The sequence below is a fragment of the Orycteropus afer genome, unplaced genomic scaffold (assembly GCF_000298275.1).
Source record: "Orycteropus afer afer isolate SDZICR_OR568_19922 unplaced genomic scaffold, OryAfe1.0 scaffold00046, whole genome shotgun sequence".
NCBI classification, from domain to species: Eukaryota; Metazoa; Chordata; class Mammalia; order Tubulidentata; family Orycteropodidae; genus Orycteropus; species Orycteropus afer.
In genome coordinates this window covers 12,034,026-12,044,146 of record NW_006921633.1, presented here as the reverse complement: position 1 = coordinate 12,044,146, position 10,121 = coordinate 12,034,026, and the positions used below count along the sequence as shown (strand labels likewise).

Sequence of the window (10,121 nt, the reverse complement as noted above, 5' to 3'; positions counted from 1 at the left end):
CTTCAAGGTGCAGGGGTCCAGGATTATCTTCTGTGTCTGTGTTAATTGGTTTCCCTTTTCTTTGTTGAAGAGGGTCTGTGCAGTCTTTCTGCCTAGTCCGCCATCTTGCCAGCCACCTCAAGAATCAATGGTCTTTAGGGTATTAAACTGTAATATTCAATAGCTCTTTTCTTCAAATTCAATTTCTCTTGTTGCATTATATTAAAACTAATAAATATATTATTAAATTACCAACAAATGCTTACTGGAGCAGGAGTATCTTATTTAATGACTTATTTTCTTCCTTCTAGTCTGTAGATGTGGACTGGCCCCCTGCCCTCGAGGACTGACTTTCAAATTTGAAGACAAAGAATAGAGCTTTCCTGGCATGATGTGGACATCCATTCAGCACCCGATGTAAAATGGCTATTTACTTACCATAACGGTGTCTTGGAAACCATTTGGATCATGTTGATCTATGTGTGATTTTAAATTAGTTGATAACATCTCAGGATCTATGTATGTGGACATATCTTGTGTTAAATTGCTCTATAAGGATGTCTTTAATTTTTCTTTCTCCCCTTCCAGCCCTTCCAAAGCAAAATATGAAATGAAACTATTCTCCCTTTTAATTATTTCCATTAGAGAGGTATGCAAACAGGATACATTCTCTGTTAATCTGAGAAGCTACAATTTCTGTAAGATTTCTCTCCACAAGAGACATCCAAAAACCTGTTGTTGTTGAGTTGATTCCAACATATAGCAACCCTGTAAGACAGAGCAGAACTGCTCCATAAGGTTTCCAAGGCTGTAATCTTTACAGAAGCAAACTGCCACATCTTTCTCCAATGGAGCGACTGGTGGGTTCGAGTTGCTGACCTTTTGGTTAGTGTCTTGAGTGCTTAACCACTGCACCACCAGAGCTCCTTTACAAGAAATATACCACCTTTAAAATAGTGTTCTAAACTTTTTTAATTATCTGGATAAAAGTTGTATCTATGCAGAGGCAGATTTATATAGCACAGTAACCTGTAATATTCTAAAACAGCAAATGTAAATCTGAGGTCATTAATATTTTTCCCAGTAAGCTTCAAGCTGTTACCAATAGAAAGACTTTTGAGTATGATTTGTCACGGATCTTCATGACTTCACAGTTTTGACAAATAAAAATTGTCAATACGTTTCCTGTGGAGGGAAAATAAAACCTTAGGAAAAGAGGCATACCATGGTAAGAGAATTTAATTACCTAAGTCTTTTAAATAAGGAGACACAAGTGCCTACAGCTATTTAATATAACTTCAATTCCCAGTCAGATTATGAAAAATTTAGATTGCTGAACAAAGGTAAACTGATATTACTTCAGAGGGCTTCAATCTATTATCCCATTTCAAATATGGAAAAGAAGATGAGTATCTCCATTTGACACATATGGAAACCAAAGCACAGAAGTTAAATGACTCGTGCACAATTGTTACTTCCATATCAAGGTCTGTAACCGAAGTTTCCTAGTCTCTGGGGTCCTTTCTAATAAACCCTATATTGAGCACCTACTGTGTGAAGGAGGTCCCTGAGGATGCTTGCTGTTTTAACTCATGTAACCATGAGTTTTGACTTTGGGAATTTAGGTACCAAATCAAGGAATTTACTAAGAAATAGACCAAGTATATTTCACACAATCTGATATAATTACCATTTGTTCTTAAATTAGGCATCAGTTGAAATTGTGAAGAAAAACAGATAAAGTAAGAAAAACCCAAAGAAAATAGATGAGTCATTAAAAGTTTCAGAAAGAATCTCATTTAAGTATAATTTCCATCACTCTAATTTGCCTATTTCAGCTTATTTTAGAATATGTGGCTTGGACAGTATGGGATTATGTTTCCCATCTCACTGTTAAAACATCGTTCGTAGATATGAAGATAAATTATTCACTTTGGAAAGCAGGAAAATGTTTTACGATTGTTGATTTAAATCTATCATCCTCCCCTTTTGAAACTGTGTGTCTCATATATGAAGAATGGTGAGTTTTCAATACCAGAAAATGAGAAAGAGATGACAGAAATAAACTTTCGATAAAAAAGGGAAGAACTTCTGTGTGAATGTTTCTCAGTTTCTGGGAGAAATTTTGCTTTAAAAGAAATGTAAGTAATTTGGAAGATAGTCTTTGCATATTACTTTTTGGCTCAGCTTTGAAGAGAACCTGCAAAATGGAAGAATCAAGAACCCAGGCGAGCTTACATTAGAAGACTGCTATTAAATGCGTCCATTTGTGCAACATTTGAAGCAAAGAGTAAACATGAGCTGTAGATACTGCCCTTATCCCAAATGTTCAGATAATTGTGAGACAACAGGTTGTTAAAAATTAATGTGGGGCCTTTGCTTTATGTAGAACTGGGAACTTTAAGTGATGACAGTACTATAGTTTCACTTTTGCTTTTATAAACTATACTGGTATGAGTTTATGATTTCCTTTTGTAGCTGTTAAAATGAACACTCTTTTAATAACACTTTGTACTTCTTAGTGTCTCTTTTATCTCAAATATAATCTGTGGCTTCTTTTTAGGAAAAACAACTCTAAATACTTGGAAAAGTCAAGAAAAAAAAATAAGTTGGTAAAATGAAAATTGTCCAAGATTTTAAGATATAATCAGTTATATTTGCAAGTTATCTGAAGTAAATTTAGAAGTTAAATTCCTGTATCATAAAGGAAAAACATCTTACTTTGGTAGATGTTTTCTTTTTTGAGCTTAATGATTATTTGATTTTTAAGTCTAAACAAGAGAATGAACTGTTATGTAAACTCTTCAGAGTTGATTTGAAAAGTACACTTTTATTATGAAGTAAACATTACTTTTATAATTATATATTTTTCATTTTTAAATAATATAAAAAATACAGGGAAGTTGCCAGAAAAGTATGAAACTTTCTGAATCACTGAGTCGATGTTGCCCTACCACCCCAAATACATTTATGTGTAGTTCCTGCAAACAAGGACATTCCTCTGCTTAACCATGATTTACCATCAAAATGAGGCAATTAACACTGATACATTACTATCATCTACTCCACCTACCCCATTCAAGTTTTGCACATCCAACAATGTCCTTCATAGGCAATGAATTCATTCCAAGGATAACACTTAGGCTTTCGTTTATGTCTCCACCAACCTGAAACAATTCCTCTATATTTGACTTTTTCATTACTTTTGACATTTTTTTTTTAAGATTTCAGGCTCGTTATTTTGTAAAATTCCTTCAATTTGAGTTTATCTGATGTCTCCACAATTACTAGATTTAGGTTGTGCTTTTTTGGCAAGAAAGCTACAAAAGAGCAATTATGTTCTTATTGCATCTTATCAGCTGTCACATAATTTTTATTTGTCCAGTTACCAGTGACTGGACTCTGATCAGCTGATTAAGGTAACGTCTGTCAGGCTTCTCCACTTGTACTCATGCTTTCCCTTTGCAATTAATAAGTATCTTGTAGGGTGACCATCACTCGTGAAAACAAGCCATTGATGATTTCTGCCTGAATCAATTATAGAAATAATTGCCAAATAGTGATTTTCTAATTCCACAATTTCTCCTACATATATTGATTAGCAAATCATTGACACATAGAGCTTTCCCTTGTCCGCTATTTATTTATATCACTGTGCATTTGTGACTTTCTATTTTATCCAATGGGTTTTAATCTGCTACTAACATTACCTATTCTGATGATAAGTGTTCAAGATTTGGCCAGTGGGAGCCCCTCCTAGTTGCCTCCTGTCTCCTTTTGGCATGGCATGAACCTATCATTCTTTGAGCATGTTCTCGCTTTCTGATACAAAATGAAATTCCAGGCTTGTGGTAGTTCAGTTTGTGTGTCAACTTGGCTGGGCTTGGTTGAATGGCTGGACAACTGGATGTAGTATTCCCCACGATGAGACTGGTAATCAACTCCATGGTGGAATCTACTGTGAACATCCGAATAGCTGCCTTAGGGGTGTGGTCTGCTTCCTGCATATAACCTGAAGCCTTGGGGAACGGCCTCTAGCTTATGGTACACTTGGACTCTACATGTAGCCATGTCATTGTTCAGCAGCCTGCCATGTGGTTTGGTAACATCGAGACTGTGCCTTTTTACTTGTCAACCTTGGGTTTGTCAGCCTTAGCAGCCAGCAGCTGTCTGAGTGAAGAAACTCCTCTAGCTCCAGTGGGCCGGGAGCAGGAGGCAGGGCTGGACCCCAAGGTTGAGGGGCTTTCACCCAGCCCCTACAGCCTGGTACTTTGAACTCAGACTTCTAGCCTCCCAAACTGTTAAGAGAATAAACTCTTGTTAAGGCCATCCCATTTGTGGTATATTCCTGTCAGAGTGGCACTAGGTAACCAGAACAAGGCTCATCTTGTGTTTTCCCTGCCCCAGACCTGGAATGGCTAGTTCTCTAGGAAGCCATTATTCTTTTAGTGGAAAATGGTATTTAGTAACCAAGATGTGGGCACTAGATGTGCTAATGTTACGGTAATGCTGCTTCCAGGCTCCATAGAATACAGCTAGGGAACACACACACATCCTCCTATATATTTCTCTCTATATATATGTTCAAAAGGAGCTCTGGTAGCATAGTGCCTAAGGCATTTGACTGTTAAGCAGAAGGCTGGCGGTTCAAACCCACTAGCCACTCCTCAGAAGGAATGTTAGGCAATCTTCTTCCATAGAGATACTGCCTTGGAAACCCAAGGAGGGGTCGCTATGAGTCAGGTCAGACTTGATGGCACATAACAACAACAACGTATGTTCAAAACTATGAGTTATACCAGTACCTCCGATTCCAATCCATTCTAGTTTAATTCCTTTCCATATTTATAATTCCCTTCTCTGACAGGGAGAAATTGGCTCCCATTAGCCTCAATATATTTACCTCAAAGATTAGTACCTCCCATACATTACTAATCTCCTGTTGTTGCCCCCTTAATCTGGACTACTCTAGATACTCCCTTCAAGCTTCATACTATAATCCTACACTGGGGCCCTCACATCACCCCCTTTATCAACACCTACCTGTACCTTGCTCAGATCAGAAGATAGGTAGACAGGCACGAAAGGAGTCAGAAAATGACAATCTTTTAAACAGGCATTTTGGTTCTCTTCAAAATGAGCATTTCAAAGGATAAAGTTACATATGCAAGTATATTCAGCTGTAACATTCAATAAAAAATGTCTAATGTTTCTAAGCAACCAAAACTACTATTTTCCACATAAAGAAGAGGCTTTTGAAAAGAAATTCTGGTTGAGATTTTTAAAGTCAAATAGCAACAAAATTTCAGTGTTTTAGAATTTTTTCCATTTATTACCAAGAAAAAAAAATCACTGTATACAAAGACATTACAAATGTAATAAAATATTCTGTACAATAGAAGGCATTTTGACATTTTAAAACCTATTTATCTTGATACAAAGCTTAACATTAAATAATTGAATGGTACCTGAGAACTTCTAAAGATTTCGTCAGTGCCTCCAAATTCACTGCAGCCATTAAGAAGCATAAAAATACTTAGAACAGTTAAAAAAAAAAAAAAGGTATTGCCATTCTGCTGGGATTTGGATTTATAACTAAAACCAAACCAAACCCACTGCCTTCAAGTCAATTCGGACTCATAGTGGTATTATAGGACAGAGTAAACCTGCCCCACAGGGTCTGCAAGCCTGTGCATTTTTTTTTGTTTTTTAATTGTGATCTGGGTGAAAGTTTACAGAGCAAATTCATTTTCCATACAGCAATTCATACACATTTTGTTTCATGACATGACTACAATTCCCCACAGTGTAATAGTTCTCTTCCCACTTCCTCCCCATAGTTACCTCTTCCCTGTGTCCTTCCCTCCCATGCAGTCCCACCCCGAGCTGTCTCTCTGTGCAAACACTGCCCTTCTGTTCTCCCATGATTGACTGCTCCAAGGAGTGTATCTACCTGATGTAAATGTTTAGCCCATATGCCTGTCCGTTGTTTGGCTTGAAGCCACAGGAGTGAGTTCAGTTCCAGGCCTGAAGGGTAACTTGGGGCCCATAGTCCCAGGGGGGTCTCACCAGGCTCTATCAATCAGACCAGCAAACCTGGTCTTTTTTTAAATTTTTTTTTTATGAATTTCAGTTTTGTTCCATACTGTTCTCCTACCATATCCAGGATCTCCTGTACCCATCCCCCTCCAAGTGGAAGGCTGTACATCTTTACAGAAGCAGACTGCCTCATTTTTTTCCCACAGATCAGCTGGTGGGTTCGAACCACTGACCTTTTGGTTAGCAGCTGAATGCTTTAACCACTGTGCCACAAGGCCTCCTTGGATTCATCATAGTCAACAGTATTTTATAACTACATTCTTTTAGAACAGAAGTCATCTCTAAAGAGTTCATCTGGTCTGAATGCCCATTACCCAAAAGCTTAGCTTGTGCTTTTTAGTTCATCTTAAAGCCACCTAAAGTGTGCACCAGTGACCAACATTATCAGTTAATTATTTAATAAAAATCAGATTTGTCAGCAGTGAAGTCTTATGAGGCTGAATTGCACAAATGGATCCCAGAATATGGCAGCATTATCTATTTCTTGCTGTATTTTATGAAAAGTTATAATATTCTGATTAGATAATAAAGTTTAAGAAAAAAATAGGCAAGACAAATGTTTGATAAGTACTCTTACCAAAATTTGTATTTTATTTACCTGCTGCTATTTCTGAAAACTCCATTTCTTGAAGAACTGCTTTTTTTTTTTTTTTTTTTACTAATTATTATATGTTACATGTTATACATAGGTGCTTAATGGATTTTAATTGAAATTCTTTAAAATTTTCAAAGGCTAATAGTAAACTGAAATTGTGGAAACAAGTGATGAGAATATTAGAGTATGACAAATCTACCCTTTAAACAGATAAATATTGGTGGGTGGTATTTTTTTCTAAAACCACACACATTTAGAATAAATAGAATGATTACATCTTAAACAAATTATCCTTTATTAAGAGGGCTAGTGGGCACATCAGTGGATTTGTTTTTATAACTGCCTGTAGACATGATTGTTTTTGAGATTCAGTCTTAGCCACTGCTGTTATGGTTGTGCTTTAACTAAGCTCTGCTACAATGTATTAGTTAAAACATTAATTTGACTAAGTCTTAGACACACAAAGGCTAAAACTGGATACAGACAACCCATACATTTTTCTCTGATCAGCTACCATTTCTGGCCTTATAATGTGAATAAATAGCATGTAATTTTATATTATATGTGATAGAAAATGTATCCTAATTTTCCCCCTTTCATATTCAATCTCTGAAAACAAGACAATCAGCAATCTTTCAGTGACAACTTTTTTCAGCTATGATAAGACCCACTTTTAGGAAAATAGTCAAATAGTCATTACTGGAAGTAATCCAGTTCATAATCAACTTTGGCAAAACAATGAAGAGTCATAGAATTGGAAATCACTGATTGACCTTATCTTTGCTAAACAATAGGAAATGGTTCTGGAAAGAAAAGGGCCAAAAGAAGATTCTGTGTATCTGGGCAACAGCCAGACACTCCAGAAAGAACCCCACCTCAGGAGTCTTCCTAAAGAATCTAAGCCACATGATTTGGCTTACTCTGCAGAATGAGAAACTTGAAGGAGTATTTGGATTAGAGATTAAACAAGGCCACAGAATATATACAGTTTTTTCTTATGCAATATTTAATACAACACATTCTCTGTGAAATAGGTAGGCTGGATATTATCTGCATTTAATATCTGAAGAGATAAGCCCATATAAAGTGTGATTTGCAAAAGATTATACAGCCTTTGCATGGTAGAGTTAAAAAAGTCAAACCCAGATCTCCTGATTAGAAATTTCCCTATTCTTTCCATTTCTCTATCATATTTAACAGCATGTGGTAATTTCTTCAAATCTCAATAGATCAACGTATGCTATAACAAATTATATGGCACTGCTAGGCAGCCTGGATCACCAATTCCAAGTCTCTCTTAATATGGAATAGTTTTTTGGAAGCATTAGGATAGACATGATGGCCCAGCTGTTTCTGTCTACCAAGGTTGTAAGCGGAGATCAGTTATCAATTTTAGAGATATTAAGATAGTAGGCTCTGGTGATACAAATCAAAATAGTGGTTCTGAGTAGTTGGTACAGAGGAGGAAGAGACATGAGGAAACTTCTAAGGTGCTGGGAATGTCCTAAAGATAGTAGTCATATGGGTGCTTACATATATAAAAGCCCATCAAGCTGTATACTTAAAGTGAGTACACTTATTGTACATACATTATCTCTCAAAGAAAAAAAACCAAAAAACTTAATCAAACATGGTGCTTTGCACACTAGACATTCAATTAATTTGATAATGTAGTTACATGAATTTGTTACACAAACACTGGCAAGTCTGTGCAAGGGTATGGGGGAAATGCATAAGCGAGACTTGAGATTAAATCTGCCTTGTACAGTGGAGAGAAGGAGCAAGGTCAGGGATATGAAATAATCCTATTACTTTCAGATTAATATTTACTACAGTTGACACTACTACTGCAATAGAGCTGGTTTCAACTTCAAACAGCCGTAGGAGGGTTTTTTAAAAGAAAAGGAGGGGAGAGGGTAAAGGAAGAGAGGTGTAATCCACAAGGCTTAAGTAACCCTGGCATCAGTGCTTTTCCTGCCAGGTTAAGTACCTCTCCCTTTAAAAACCATATCCCTGGCCACATTGTTGTAATCACTCTTATGTCAATTTCACACTTTTTTTTTTTTTTAACTGTGTATTAGTAAAAACCAAAAACCAAATCCACTGCTATGGAGTTGATTCCGACTCATAGCAGCCCTATAGGACAAAGCAGAACTGCCCCATAGGGTTTCCAAGGCTGTACATATTTATGGAAGGAGACTGCCCCGTCTTTCTCCTGCAGAGCAGCTCGTGGGTTCAATCTACCAACCTTTTTGGTTAGCAGCCCAATGCTTTAATCACAGTGCCACCAGAGCTCCTTCTCTATTTATAACTACCATTTATTCAGCACCAACTATGTGCCAGGAACTGTGCTAAGTGCTGGAGTTCCGAAGGAAGTGCAACAAACACTGAAATTACTATAATTCACCCAGAGGGATGAAATAGGGGCATGGGCAAGCTGTACCTCAATGAGGGAGGCGGGAGCAAGCTCCATGGGGAGAAGTCCAGCATTAAAAAGGATGAGTGTTCCAGTTGTACAAGAACCAGAGGCACAGGAGATAGCATGCTAAAGGCATGGAAGCATGAGAACATTTTTCCAAGGAATGCTAACTGAGTAATAAGGCATAAGGGGAATGGGGTGTTTTTAACGAGACATATGGAAAAGATTCTGGTTGAGGAAAAAGAATGAAAGTCCTGTACTGAGAGCAACAGGACCAGAGAAGTACGGATGCTAGAGATTTTTAGGAGGCAGACTCAAAAGGACTTGATGACTATGAGTGAGAGAGAAAAAGAATAATACAGATTGTGAGGTTCCCAATAAATATCTTGGGTGGCAGGATAAATGTAATGCCATTACTGAAGAGAAGGTGAGTGGAGCAGCCCAGTTTATAAGGGCATTCTGGTAGGGTGGGAGAAGCTGATGCTGTGGGCATTGGTGAGACAGTCCAGAGGAAACACAACCAAATGAGGGCTGATGCTGAGAATCTGGGAGGAAAAAAAAAAGTTCAACATCAGAGAGGAATCTTGTCTACCACAGAAAGCAAGGAGGGAGTGGCTGGCAGGGTCAAAGGCTATGGAGAGATCAAGTAGGGAATGAATAAAAAGGCACTAGATTTGACAATGGGGGGAGTCTCTGCCACCTTTCCCAAATATCACAAGAAAATAGACACTAAAGACAGAGATTGTTAGACTAAGGAATGACTAGAAGTGAGGAAATGGAAATTGAGAGCATTTCAGAAGTCTGGGTATGAAGGAAAGAAGCATGAGGGTGGTAGGAAAGGGCTTTCTTTTCATGCTGTTGTTGTTGTTATGTGCCATCGAGTTGGACCTGACTCATAGCAACCACTCCTTGGGTTTCCGAGGTGGTATCACTACAGAAGTAAATCGCCCAACCTTCCTTCTCAATGGCTGGTGGGTTTGAACCGCCAGCCTTCTGGTTAGCAGTCAAGTGCCTTAGGCACTATGCTAC

The 10,121-nt window shown here is 37.6% G+C and overlaps 1 protein-coding gene across 1 annotated transcript in view; it reads left to right on the top strand.

The window, feature by feature from the left end:
• Positions 1–329, top strand: part of PUS10 (pseudouridine synthase 10) — a 103,063-nt gene extending 102,734 nt beyond the window's left edge. The window contains exon 17 of the mRNA XM_007938023.2: positions 291–329. Coding sequence (XP_007936214.1) covers positions 291–329 — 39 coding nt within the window. The remainder of the gene's footprint in view (positions 1–290) is intronic.
• The last annotated feature ends 9,792 nt before the right edge of the window (positions 330–10,121 follow it).